Source organism: Vanacampus margaritifer, chromosome 14, assembly GCF_051991255.1.
Source record: "Vanacampus margaritifer isolate UIUO_Vmar chromosome 14, RoL_Vmar_1.0, whole genome shotgun sequence".
Classification (NCBI taxonomy): Eukaryota; Metazoa; Chordata; class Actinopteri; order Syngnathiformes; family Syngnathidae; genus Vanacampus; species Vanacampus margaritifer.
This window is the reverse complement of record NC_135445.1, coordinates 6,729,977-6,744,947: the sequence shown is the minus strand read 5'-3', so window position 1 is coordinate 6,744,947 and position 14,971 is coordinate 6,729,977. Positions and strand designations below refer to the sequence as shown.

The 14,971-nt window shown below is 40.1% G+C and overlaps 1 protein-coding gene across 3 annotated transcripts in view; it reads left to right on the top strand.

Moving 5' to 3' along the window:
* The window catches only part of LOC144034304 (transmembrane protein 132C-like), a 153,912-nt gene that overhangs the window by 55,381 nt on the left and 83,560 nt on the right, over nt 1-14,971 (top strand). For 2 of the 3 annotated variants that reach the window (XM_077543033.1, XM_077543032.1), the window contains exon 3: nt 7,992-8,916. In XM_077543033.1, coding sequence (XP_077399159.1) covers nt 7,992-8,916 — 925 coding nt within the window. The remainder of the gene's footprint in view (nt 1-7,991; nt 8,917-14,971) is intronic. The other variant, XM_077543034.1, reaches the window with a different exon arrangement.

The following is a 14,971-nucleotide window of genomic DNA, read 5'->3' as shown; positions in this document are numbered from 1 at the left end:
TTTACTATAAATATTTTTTGCCCTTATTTTTTCTCTCCATTTTCTTCAACTGTCAAAATTCAGGTAATGTTGCCACCATCATAATGGAGTTCAAGTGTAAATGGATAAACACTCGAGTTGATCCAGTAAAATGTTTCAATTATACTGTACGTAGAAACATTGCTCAACCAAAAATGATTCAAATAATACACATCTTTTTGTTCACTTTTCCCAGAAGTTATTCACCCACAAGTTGCTTGGATGTTAAACCATCAAAGAGATTTCCAGTTTGGCCTTAGTTGCAATTCCGTAAAGGCAACGGGTTGAGCCGATTGATTGCTGGGATAGTTTGAAGCATGCTTCATCTCTGTTGGTCCTGGTTGATGACATCACTTAATTTCCCTTCATTTCTCTGAAAGGGAAAATATGATTCCACCTATCGATCAGTGCGTAAACGTGTTGCCTAGCGATGAAAGATGAGGTGTGCCTTGCTTTTATGGGATCCGATTAACCTCCTGCCGGGATTGGACGCTCCGCTCCGCTACGGCACTTGTGCTGTGTCAGGGTGCATTCGATAGGCTCTTAGGGTGATTAGTGTCCCCGTGTGTTTTTATTCTTGTGGAAACACCAACTAGAGGATGATTCCCAGCATTGACATGTTAAGGTGCTTACACTAATTTTCATGTTGTACGGTTGATAAGAAGTGAAAAGCTAGAGTTCAAATATGGGCAGGTTTTCAGTGGTTCAAGTGATGTTGACGTCTCCATTTTTGTTTGATATTTTATTCAAATGTCTCACAAGTTGAATGAATGAATGAATGAAACGTCCTGACATTGCCGACGGCATTTTGTGTGATCAGCTGCTGACATTTATATATGTTTTTTGTTTTTTTTTCCCATGAACTTCAAAATACCCTGAAATTCAATTGTCCCGAGGTTAGAAATGTGAAATGTTTCTCTCTCAAATTGAGTGGCGGAGGGGGCCGCTGAGGAGCATGACTCAAAGGTCCCTTGAGGTATTTCTGAACAGGAAATGAAGTTGCCTTTGAGGAAAATGTCAACAAACACCAAATTTAATATTTCAGTCAATTCTTGTCTATTTACAAGGTGTGTGTTGAGCGGTGAAGCCAATCATGTTCAGAGTGTAATGAGGCAAAATTGTAGCAATAACATGGTATAATATAAATAATAAATAATAAATAATAAATAATAAATAATAAATAATAAATAATAAATAATAAATAATAAATAATAAATAATAAATGGAAATGTAGCAACACAGTTAAATTCAAAGTCCAATTTGTACACAGTTGCACATTTGGAGCAAATATAAATTCAAATATAAAATGTGTGATTCATTTGCAATTAGTGAGTTAACTATGGAAATAATCTGATTATTAAAAAATCATTATATATACCTCCAGAGTTAACACATGTACATTTTCTATGAGAAAAAAGATTGATGAGTACATTTTTATCTTTTTTTTTTTTTTTAAACTGTTGTAATTTAAAGAGATATTCTATTCAAGGAACAAAGAAAGCTATTATAGCAATCTTTGATGCTGACTAGTCTTTCTATTTGATTTTACATGAATTATTTTTTACAAGCTTTGAAGAAAAAAGTAGAAGCAGAAGTAGATTAATCGCGATTAATTACCGAAAAAAATTGTGCGATCAATTGTGGGAATGCTATTTTATTGGATTATTTTTTCTAATTTTATTCTATAGTGTTTTATTCTCACTTTTTTTTTTTTGCGATGCAAAATTTTTAATTTCCACACCATTTATCTTCCAATTTCCTTCATAAACAATCAGCTTAGCATTCAGCTTACTAGCATTTAGCTTCCAGCATTTCCACGCAAGTTTTGCAGAAATTGCAATTAGTTAGTTAAAATTTTAATCCAAAAAAATAAATAAAAATAATAAATATATTAGAATCGCTTGACAGCACTAATATATATTTATATATATATATATATATATATATATATATATATATATATATATATATATATATATATATATATATACCTGTTTTGGCTACACAGCAGCTGTATATCGACAGCAACGGGCAAAATCTTCTGTACGTTCTTTTCACAAAGCTAGTTTTCTTTGTTTTGGGTTTTTTTGATGACGAAAGAATGGAGAAAAAGAGAAAAAAAAATTTGGGGGGGGGTGGGGGCTTTAGCCTTTTTGGTATATGTTCACAGACCACAATATTCTGTGGGCCTTCAAAGTTGTTCAAAATGCTCAAAAATGTGCTTTGAAAACGGCTTGCAATAAAATATGCATTAAATGCTTTGCTTGTTATTGAAGCTGATATTAATGCCACTGGGAAAAAACATACATTTCAAATTCCTTAGACTTGGGGTTATTTCCTGGGAGACGGTATAAACATATGGCTCACAAACGGCGAGCAATGAACCGTTCTGCCACGGTTGTGTTGTCTTGACAAGAAAACAAGACTTAATTGTTGAGTGATCACTCGAGGCGTGAGCCGATGTACGCATCATATGTTCCTTTCATCAAATCTTCACGCTGTCCAATTTCAATCACCTCTGCTTCCTCTTATCGCGGCGCTCCGCGTCCGCGCGCTCACCTTCATCACGCCTATCTGATTAAACCAAATCTGTTTGGCGGATGTGTTAGAGAAAGTTGGGACAACTTCAAATGTTTGATCAGGGAGTGCCTTTAAAGACGCGCTCGTGGCGGAGGATAAGGAAGAGAAGGAGCCGGGAAAGATGAGAGGATTATATTTCTACTTTGCTCGCAAGGGAGGAGAACAGGTGATTGGATTTGAAGCTAAACACATCTCTCTTGGGCGGAGACATGCTTTTTATTACTACACGTAATACAGTGGAACTTCCAAAGTCAAACGCCCTTTAACGTTGAACCCAAATTTCTGAACAGTCATCAAGTTGTGTGCAATGATCACCATAGAACAAGAAACTGAACTAAATGTAACTTTCGAGTGATCTGACTGGTGAGTTTTTGAAATATGAGCCGTTGTTGGATGACTTTTTTGCTTTGACTTGAGCGCAAAAATTCAATATGAAAGCTGTATGGTGGCAATGGAATGGAATGCTATTTATGTAGCGCATATGGTCACCAAGGGGGTGGATCGAACCCACAACCTCACGGATGGGAGACGATCACTGAGCCACGCCGCCCCTTAAATGAAAGTTTTTTTGTTTTTTTTCGGAACAGTATATAAACTATAGTACAACATTACCCCCCCCCCCACCGTTTTTTTTTTCCTGGACAACTCAGTATTGTTCATTTGGTAATTTTACCGATTTGACATCATTGCTCTCTTTTTTTTTTTTTTTGTATGTGGTTGAGAATGTGTGTGTATTCATTAGTTCACCTAAAACCTATTTAAAAAAATCCCATACCGTTCACCTAAACCGAACACTTCCAGCCAGAGTCGTGAGGCCGTCAGGAGACCCGAGGAAGGACTAAAGAAAAGAAAGGAAAGTGAAATCCAGCACCGACCAGACGCCACCAACCAGAGTCCTTCACCAACCCCAGAAACATCTAAATTCCAACAAATCAGGGAGACCTCAAGAGACCAACCCCCCCTTTTTTTAGTCACTATACAAATACGAAGTACGAAATAAACACCAATCACTGGTTAATAAACAGTAATCAGGGGGGAAAAAAAATGCTTTTTTAACATGCTTTAATGCAAAATTATAATAAATGTGATTAGTCGATTAATCGATTGACTAATCGATAGATTAATCGATTCTAAAAATGTTCAATAGTGACAGCACTAGACTGCAGCATTCCCACGCAACTTCTGAGAAACAACGCGATCAGCTCACACGCGTGATCGTACGCTTCTAGCCGGCCTACTGGCACGTTGTCAGTACACGGCAAATTCTCTGCTCACAAGAGTTTTACAACCTGGATTTACCACGGGGGGGTTAACTTATCTTCACAAATCATTTCCTTTTTCATTTGCAGAAGCAGTCCGGCAGCATGCATGATTTACAAGTACAGTAGCTGCTGACACGAAATCCAAGGATAACTCGCGGCGGCAAATCAAACCGGCTTTGCCTGCGTTATTTATAACGACCCGAGTGGTGTCATAAAATGGACCAAAATCTGGAGTTACAATTGTTTTGACTTGTGTCCAGCTGTAAAGAGGTATTTCGTTTCATCCGCGTCGTAGTAAGTAGAAACTAGGACAGTGTGTCATAATCACCAGAAAAACGCGGAAACGTGGGACATAATCTCCCATCTCCGCAATCTGGGTCTGTTTGCTCCCTTGACATTGAGACCCGTTTTGTCATCTTTCAAATCAGGGGCGTCAAAGTCTAAACTGTCTGACTGAAGGTCTTTTTAGTCCATGGTTTACATCGGAGATATACTTTAATCCGAGTAGTTAGAAGAAAGAGAACGGCATGAATACGGATTCAAAAAGATTTATGATTCATGCTTATTATTTCCATGGCTAAGTCACTCACGTCTGACATGTATTACTGATGCATATTCTTTTATTGAATAGGTCTGTAATTAGGTTCTGCCTGAGGCCTGATTTTCATGCATAAAGCAGAGAGCCTTTTCAGTGGCTGAGACAAAGGCTATGTTCTCATTATTTGCGCATTTGTTGGGAAATAAATGAAAGTTTTTTTTTCTTGCCAGCCAAACTCAGTCCGGGGCCTGACCTGTGTAATAAACCAGAAAAAAAAAAGTCTTGGCTGCTCCATTACGCCTAGAATTGCAAGTTAAAACAGATGCAGAAGGTTAAGATATTTATTCTCTAATTGATCCACAAAGAAACCCATTTGGCTCCATTGCTGCAAAACACAGAGGAAGAAGTCTCTTTAATTCATGTTTGGACCAAGATGAACTCTTGAATAGCCTGGTGGACTGAGAGTAAAGTCTCCTAATGAATCGTGTTTATTATTAACATTGGGAAAACTCTTTAACTGTGACTTTTTGGTTGCTCCGTTGTAGATCTCCAGATCAGTCCTCGGTCTAGTCTCGGAAAGGCATTTTTACTCTCGTACTCTCGGTCTTGTCTCGTCTCAGACAGGATGGACTTGGGATTTTTGATCAAGACCAGGCCACTATTACTGCAGTAGAAACGCACCAGGTGCTGCATTCCTGGTGTACACCCCCTGAACACAGAGAGTGGATGAAGTCTCGAGCTCCAAAAGTCTCTGCCTTTTCTCAGTCTTGACCTCCAAAAGGCTCGGTCTTGTCTGAGTCTCGACCTCCCAAATTCTTGATCCTGTCTGGGTCTTGGCCTGCAAACGTCTCTGTCTGGTCTGGGTCTTGATCTTGTCTGGGTTTCAACCTCCAAAAGGCTCAATCTTGTCTCGGTCTCAACCTCCAAACGTCTCGGTCTTGTCTGGGTCTCGACCTCCAAAAGTCTCTTTCTTGTCTCGGTCTTGACCTCCAACAGGCTTAGTCTTGTCTGAGTCTTGACCTACAAAAGTCTCGGTCTTGCCTCAGTTTCGAATTTCAAAAAGGCTCGGTCTTGTCTGAGTCTCGACCGCCCAAATTCTTGATCCTGTCTGGGTCTTGACCTCCAAACGTCTCTGTCTTATCTGGGTCTTGATCTTGTCTGGGTCTCGACCTCCAAAAGGCTCAATCTTATCTAGGTCTCAACCTCCAAACGTCTCGGTCTTGTCTGGGTCTCGACCTCCAAAAGTCTCTTTCTTGTCTCGGTCTTGACCTCCAAAAGGCTTAGTCTTGTCTGAGTCTTGACCTACAAAAGTCTCGGTCTTGCCTCAGTTTCGAATTTCAAAAAGGCTCGGTCTTGTCTGAGTTTCGACCTCCCAAATTCTTGATCCTGTCTGGGTCTTGACCTCCAAACGTCTCTGTCTTATCTGGGTCTTGGTCTTGTCTGGGTCTCGACCTCCAAAAGGCTCAATCTTGTCTCGGTCTCAACCTCCAAACGTCTCGGTCTTGTCTGGGTCTCAACCTCCAAAAGGCTCAACCTTGTCTCGGTCTCAACCTCCAAACGTCTCGGTCTCGACCTCCAAAAGTCTCTTTCTTGTCTCGGTCTTGACCTCCAAAAGGCTTAGTCTTGTCTGGGTCTCGACCTCCAAAAGTTTCGGTTTTGCCTCGGTTTCGACTTCCAAAAGCTCGGTCTTGTATGGGTCTCAACCTCTTGATCCTGTCTGTGTCTTGACCCCCAACGCCTTAGTCTTGTTTTGGTCTTGACCTCCAAACATCTCTGTCTTGTCTGGGTCTCAACCTCCAAAAGTCTCAGTCCTGTCTGGGTCTCGGTCTTGTCTAGGTCTTGACCTCCAAAAGTCTCAGTCTTGACCTCCAAAAGACTTGGTCTTGTCTCGGTTTTGATACGCTCTTGTCTTGGTCTCTGTTGGTGTGGTCTTGACTACAATTCTATATGTCAGTTCATATACCTTAAGCATGATTGCTGGTGCTGTATCTAAACCATATTTCCTCAAACTCTCATAGAGGTCATGTTCTAATTGATTGCTGAGTCATCTACTTGAAACACATAAGTCTTTTTTTGTCACTTTGCAACTGTTTAAAATTGTTTGTCTGTCTGTTTGAGAATAAAAATGCATTTGCTGGCATCCATCAAACTCCCATATTTTATATGCTGCAAGCAGCCAATTAAATATTCTGAGTGAGAAAGGGTTTCTTGATCTCTCCTATAGATCTTTAGTAAACTGCCTCTCCGCAGATTGTGTTTTAATCAGCTCCGAGTTTCCTTGTGGGAAAATAATAGACTGTCTTTCTATGTCGATCACGTTTCCTGTGCAAATGCAATAGGTTTTAAGATATTGGGGACCATGCATAATCTGACCATGCAAAGAGATTGGTGAGAATACAGGAAGAAAATGAAATATTTTTTTTGAGGCCATTGAGGAAACAAATACTGATTACCAATTAATCAGCAGATTAATTTAAAAAATATAGATAGTGCGTATCTGCACCCCCCCCCCCCCCGAAAAAAAATACATTTCAATGGGTGTCAATAATACAATTATTTTGACATGCCTGATTGATATTCTTCGTGAATAGCCGGTATTATTTATTTTCCGGTTCTCAGTCCCCGCCCCCATGCAAAGGGCTGTCTTGCTTACAAATGATCATTTAAGGATGGCACATAACTGATGAAAAATAAACCAACATTAAGAACTCATTTTGTAATTTTTTTTTCACAAAAATTATTTCATTCAAAATTGTAATATTATTGAGGTACTACATTTGTCCTGCATAATATCTATAATATATAGTGGTGAATGGTGATATTACAGATTTAAACGAGAGTACACCTCCACATGTTTGCAGTTCTGCACTTGTGGATTTTTTTTCTATTAATTTTTTAATATTTTTCTGTTCATTAAAAAAAAAAAAAAATTCCCGATCTAAGAGATTTTTATCCATATTTTCCTCTGTTTTTTTTCTCTCCGGACAACAAATATTGCATGTTCATCAGTGTTTTTGAAGACTATTATGGGTTTGTAAAAAAAATAATTCAATTTAGCCAATTATTTTTGGCCGATGTTTGAAGGGCCAAAATCGGCCGATATAATCGGCCCGCCGATGAATTGGTTGGGCCTTAAAAAAATAGAATTTATTAATAACACATTGCTTTAAAAAATGATAATGAGAAGGGTTGAGATGACGATGGATATATGTTTTTGAAACGTTCACGTGCCGCATCCCAAGAAAATGATCTCTATAGACTATTTAACATTTTCCAATAGAATTAATGAACGCTATGATTGCCTCAGGTTGTAGGGAATGCATGCAAATGTTATGGTAGCTGTGAATTGCTCCTTACAAGGTCGTGTGCTACTTTCCCATTTTCTCATATTATACTTTCATTTCACGGCTCGCTGAGGTTTTGTTGATAAGGTTTCGAGAAAGGCTCTTTGAGTTAAAAGGCCTGTAAAAGCATTTCCGTGGCTGTCTTGTATTATTTATACTACAGATATATGTGTTATCAAGTTCCAGTTATCCGAACACCGGAGCAAAAGATAACTTCTCTTTTTTGCTGCTGTGTCTTCTCTGTTTTAGTGGTGGACAGCAAGGCGATTCTGGAGGGCCTGCAGAGGTACAACCCGATGCCAATCTATCTGCCTGTCAGCTACCGGATCCTTAATGCTGAGTCAGCTTTCTTCCTACAGGAGGCAAACCAGGATTTAATGAGGAATTCCAGCCTGCAGGCCCGTACAGAGTCTTTCTTCATCCACCAGGCTCGGCAGATGCCCTTTGTCAACGCTAGCTACGGGCCGCTGTCCGTGCAGCAGCCCGTCCCGCTGGAGATGCTGCAGACCCAACCCGGGCCCTTCAATTGGCCCGCTTTCGCTTTATCATCAGCGCCAACATCCCCGTCGCAGATACCGCTCTTTACATTTAACTGGAAGATTCACACGTACATCATCAATGAGAGGATTCACCCCAGTTGGCCAAAGGTCCAAGTGTTATTCTACATCGCAGGGAGGGACTGGGATGATTACAGCGCCATCCAAAAGCTCCCGTGCATCAGGATGTTTGCCTTCCATGAGACTCAAGAGGTGCGGGGGACGTGCAGGCTGAAAGGGGAACTGGGGATTTGTGTTGCTGAGCTGGAACCTCTTGCCAGCTGGTTCAGCCCACCCACCGTCAGGCCAGGTAGGCAGAGGGTATCCGAGCAGGCTCAAGGCACTCCCGTGGAGCTCTACTACATGGTTCAAACCACCAACACCGGGGATTGCAACGCCGAAGACTCCCGGAAAGGTAGCGCTATTCGTACGGAGCAGCACGGTCCGAAAGGCTATTCTGCGGGGCATACGCCGATGCAACGCATTGGGAGTGTCCGGCTTTTCCAGCCACTATCGGAACTGAAACTGGACAGTAACTTTCTGGTCATGGTGCCCTCCAAACCCATCCGACAGAGAGAAACCATATCTGCTTTTCTGGGTCTGTCGACGATTTCGTCGGTGCCGATCTTCACCCTCAGGTAAGCGGTTTGAAGCCGATTTCAAGTCTTGTCGTGTGTCGCTTGTTGTGCATTATACAAGGAACTCCGTTTGAGGTGATTCGACCCAAAAGCAGCTAACATTGATTGATTGATGATTGAGCCTCGTCTCATATGAAACCTTATTGTAAGGGACTTTAATTTCAGAGTTATAATCACATTTTCTGAACTGTGGATACATGAAGCTTCATGAAGCACTTACGATATTTTTGGACTCCTCTAGATGGTGCTCTTGGTTTAAAGATAAAGGCTAGTGCAATGGAAATTGATTCCATTTACATTGGATCTTTAAACCTACGAGTGTCATCTGGAGGAGTCAAAAAATATCACAAGTGCTTCATGAAGCTTCATTTGTCCATCACTACCTATTAGTATCTCCTAGTACCTGGTACATAATAATATACATGAGTGCCTAGTACCTCCTAGTAGGGATTTAACGATATCCAAACATCATGATACAATATTATCACGATATGAAGCCCACAATACGATAATTATCACAATATTGTGAAAACACAAAATACTAGTTCCGGTGTCTTCCGTGTCGTGCAAATATGTTTTATTTTTATTTTTTTATTACTGTACAAAGTATTTTGATGAAAATATCGACTTAAATGGTGAAATACGACTTAAGTCGAAATTCAGGTTACATCGCCAGAGTAGGAACGGAACTCCGCCGTAACTCGAGGACTCCCTGTACTTAATATTGAGGCACTTAATTGCTAATGCACGCACACATTGAGTTCCTCCACATATTGACTTGGTTCACAGACATATTACGTTCCCCTTCATCTGACCATTAGCGTGGATTTTAAACATTGAAGGGCCAAAACATCCCTAATGAGAATTAAACTGCACTAAAGCTATAAAGTTATATAACTATAGCTTTGACTTACTGTCACAGCTGATACGAAAGATTTGGAATTGCACGTTGCATGCTCAACAATGCGTCACTCGGATCCTCCAAACTAATTTCAACAGTAATCATAATATGATCAATTAAAAATGATTCAGTTGGAGTTAGAAAAACAACCACAGATTTAGCCAAGCCCGGTGACATTTACAGTTTTCGAAGCATTATCAGCGCGTGGAACGGTGTTGTTGCAACTCATTCATGAGAGAGAATCACTGATGCTTCTTGTGACTCATGTAAAATGACTCAGGGGACAGTGCGGAACTAATCGGGTTATTTAATGCCACGACTGCATGTGTGTAGGTGCGATACGAGGCTGACAAACACAAATGAGTCTGAATGCCTATTTTTTCATTAAGCGGTATAAAGTCTGATATGGGGGGAAAAAACTGGTTCAGTTGCAAAGAGTGGCATCATCACTTCATAGCGTGAGAATGAATTGAACCAAGAACACAAATGATTAGTATTATAGTGGTTGTTAAACTGTCATTGGTTCCCTCAATGAAAATGTAAAATGCGGGTCACCAAATGTAAACACATAAAACTTAAACATACTGAACTGTTCTCCACAGTGGCTTTTGAAAATATTACAGTGTGCTTCATCCGAATTATCAGTAGTGGACAAATTTGGGGATTAGTGTGTGGCATTAGAGATTAGAATATGTGCGCATGATAAGCTTTTGATTTGCCACAGCACCCTCTCGATCGCAGGCGACGTTGCCATGACACCAACCAGTCTCCTGCTTGGCATTTGTTTGTTTATTTGGCCCATGTACTGCACCTGCTAAGTCAGCAAACGTAGGGTTGAAAATCAAGTAGTAGCTTAGGGTGACCAAACGCCCCGTTTTGTCTGAGACAGTTCCGTGTTTTTGTGCCTTGGATAGTGTTCCCAGCGGATTTTGTCAACCTCATTGTTTTGTCCCGATATTACGCAGGTCCCATCCCGGTGGTCCGTTCACACAGTTGTCATAGCGATTGTTTTGTGGAAAACACTGCTTCACTTTTATATTTTTTTTATGCAGGATCGTGAGTGATCGGCGGCAACAATGAATACACAGAGACTGATGTACTGTGCTAGAATAATTGTGTCCTTTATTCCCCGCAAACAGCAATCAATACACTTCAACGCTAAGCAGTATAATATAATCGCATCAGCGCTTACCTTGACACTGGACCGGAGAGCCGACGGTCCGGGTAGAACGAGCTGCTTAACGGCTGGGCGAACGTACGCTTCCCTCAGCTGACTCTACCCAAACCGCGTGCCGGTTTTTGAAACAGGGAGGACTGCAGTATAAACAAGGCATTCAATTTAAGAGTTCCCAGGCTCGATTCCGTTTCACATGTGCTTTACAACAGTTCATATATAAGAGGTTACATGAGGACATATCAAACCATGGTTATTTTCCATTCAGCGATTCATACGATAAACCCATTAAAAGTTTTCAAATTTTAAATTTCAAGTTTTAAACGAGAACAGAAGGAGAAACGGGCCTTTAGACGTGAATATGTGTGAACTTGTGTGCGTGACTTGAAACCGCGTGATGGTTGTCTAAAAAAAATAAATGCACGTGCACGGTGTTCCACAAATGCACATTTAGCAACTCACAGAAATGAGCTTTTACAAATGGTAAATTGCATACATGAATATGGCGGCATGGCTCAGTGGTAGAGTGGTCGTCTCCCATCCGTGAGGTTGTGGTTTCAATCCTCACCCTTGGTGTCCTTGAGCAAGGCAGCAATCGGCCATTGATATGTGTGAATGTGAGGCATTGTAAAGCACATTGGGCGCCTTAAAACGCTATATTAAATTATATTCTATTTACCATAAACAAGCACACGTGAAAATCACGGATATAATTGTGGATGTCAAAATCACGAATATATTTATGTGAATAATTTTGAGACAAATCTCTTCCTATATGTATGCCTAGTTTAGCTAGCAAACTTAATCGTAACTGTGCCGGTTAACCACTTCGGAATTGCATTCTTCGCCACGGTCCAAGCCACGCCCCCCCCCCCCCCCCAAAAAAAATCTGGAAAAACTGTTTTAACGTTATTTCTCCACAAATGAGTACTACATAGTTATCAGTGTTTGCACATTTGCAGCAATTATCATCAAACATGTGTAATGTATTTAGAAACAAAACCTCTGAATTCACTTTACAGGCTTTTTAATTTTATTGCTACTGAACACAAGTGCACATTGCTGCAACAATAATCTTTCACCTGAATGATTTAACCATTGTGGATAAATAGTGGTTATTGTGAGAAATGAAGATTTAAGTTGTGCGGTCATAGCCTAACAAATCGTTTTAATGTGTTCTAATGATTTGTTTTGACTGGCCAACACCTTGATTCTAGCTTTTTGCAATTTGCGAGGATTGTTTAATGCACTCCCCTTTGCAATTTTCCTGTCTCAGCACACTCCGTTTGAGGTGATTCCGCACCAAAGCGGCTGTCATTGATCCATCGAGCCTCGTCTTGTATGAAATAATATTCAACAGACTTTAATTGCTCTGTGTTGTTTGATGCAAATGGAGGCGTACGGAATATTACCGCTGGGCTTCCTGTACGCCTGAGATCTAAATCATGAAAGATGAAACCGTTAGCGTCCTCAAAGTGGTGCTGTGACAAGGTGCCTCGGCAATTTGTCAACCCCGGGTGAGCAGGAAATCTGCCAAAAAAGCCTCATTGCTTTTTCTCTCACTCCAGTGATGATGAACTCCCATGAAGTCTTAGCGTTCCCGGTGTGTTAATCACACTCTCCACCGTGCGCCTGCAAATTGGGACCTTGAAGGTTCATATTTTGCTCCAGCTCTTTTGGTGTCCATAGCACCCACCAGTTGTTTAGAAGTTACCCTTTATTTATTTATTTTTCCCTTTGGGAAAGCGAACACTTCAAATGCAAACAAAACTACCTCATTAGCAGCCAAAGCATTCAACTTCAAAGTGTTTGAAAATTGCAGACTACTTTATACAGTACTTGACTGCAAGTTTACCAAACTCGGTAATTGCGCTCGTGGATAATCCAATATTTACTCATTCTGAGCATTACTTTTATCATACAGACACACAGAATTAATTATAGTAAATAAAGAATGGCAGGAGGTGTATATATATATATATATAATATATATACACCTCCTTCCAGTCACCTTTTTTTTCCATCTAAGAAACTCGGGGCGCTAATTAGCGAGCCGCCAGGCTTCCCTATCTGACTCCCTCTTAATTTTAATGTTTCTCCGACATGTGATAGTGAAGACAAATTCCTTGTGTGCTTTTTTACATATTTTGCCAGTAAATCTGATTGTGATACCGATGGAAATAACACACTTAAATATACAGTATAGACATCTTGAAAAAAAAAAAAATGCCGTTATTATTATTATTATAATTTTTTTTAGATCAAAATTTAAGTCAAATAAGGCTTGAGATATTTTCATCCTAGCTGTAAATGTGGCCTAAATCCCTGTGAGGATCTGGATGTTGGAAATGCCACCTCCTTCCATCCTTCATGTCACCTTTTTTTTTCCATCTAAGAAACTCGGGGCGCTAATTAGCGAGCCGCCAGGCTTCCCTATCTGACTCCCTCTTAATTTTAACGTTTCTCCGACATGTTGTGATTGTGAAGACAAATTCCTTGTGTGCTTTTTTACATATTTTGCCAGTAAATCTGATTGTGATATCGATGGAAATAACACACTTAAATATACAGTATAGACATCTTGAAAAAAAAAATGCCGTTATTATTATAATTTTTTTTAGATCAGAATTTAAGTCAAATAAGGCTTGAGTTATTTTCATCCTAGCTGTAAATGTGGCCTAAATCCCTGTGATGATCTGGATGTTGGAAATGCTACGTGTGCAATATCTCCGCATGTGGGGGTTGGACTGTGTGTGCTTCCTCTCCATGATGCGGTCCTTCAGCCGCCGTCATTTGTCAAGTTCTGTCTCCATTCTCTTTTCCACATGTTGTATTTAATACGATTGGGACTTGTGTGGGTGTGACCATAGACGGCTTATTTTACAAGTAGCTGCGTCCTGTTTTTCCCCAACAGTGAAGGCATCATTAACAATTTACACGATGTTGTCTGGACCTGCTCCCATCTCATCCCAATTATCTTTTCACTCCCACTGATGCATCTCCTCCTCTAGCGCAATGTTACTTGTGATAAATGAATACTAAGAGGGGGCAGGCCTAGTTAAGGTTATTGGCTGTGGTCCGCATGCACATCTGTTGTTTTTCTAGTCCTAGATGTCATAGTAGCACCCGGGGAAGGATATTTCACCGTTTTGGAAAATTTACCAGTACTGGCTGCTACATAAAACAATTGTATATTAGAAATCACATGGCAGCTTGCTACCATTGTATAACTGTACAGGGGAAGTTGCCGCTTTCTGAGTTGTCACTGAACTTTCTTCATACCTGAAATTGTCCCTCTCTAACTCATTCAAACCCAAAAACGTAAAAATACGTTTTTAACACTTTGTCCTGCAGTCCCAAAATTAAACGTTCTTTCTTTTTTTTCTTTTTTTTTTATGCTTGAGCATACAGAAGGCGTTGATATAGCTTCTGAGATAAAGAGGTCGCTTAAAGCAATGGTAGTTATTACAAAAAAACGAGTATAAGAGATCAGCCTAGTCCATTTTGCAACACGCTCTTTTTTTCCCGGTGTTTTCCACAGGTTTGTGAATAATGATGAAACATAGCTATATATTAATGCTAATTGCTGCAAAATGGAAACAAATACAAATATACTTTTTTTCACACTAATCTTTCTTTTGGTAGGTTCCATATTTTTATAGCAATAGAACACAATATTCTGTGGTCCTTGCAAAATCAGTCAAAATCAAGTAAAACAGCCGGGAGCGAAGGGAGTTGCTTCAGTGAAAATGGCTGGGAGTGAGTGAGTTAAACCAAGTAGTGCACCTCGTTTTGTTTCATTTGCTTTAAAACAGTTTTAATCAACCTCTGCTTGCACAAAAGTGACGGAATTGTTGATCAGTGATCAGTTAATCGACTACCTGATTACGATCCACATTCCCAATAAGACCTCATTTGATTTTAAATGGGACGACATTAGATGGCTAAAGTAGTGGATGTTAAATGTCACATAAGTACTT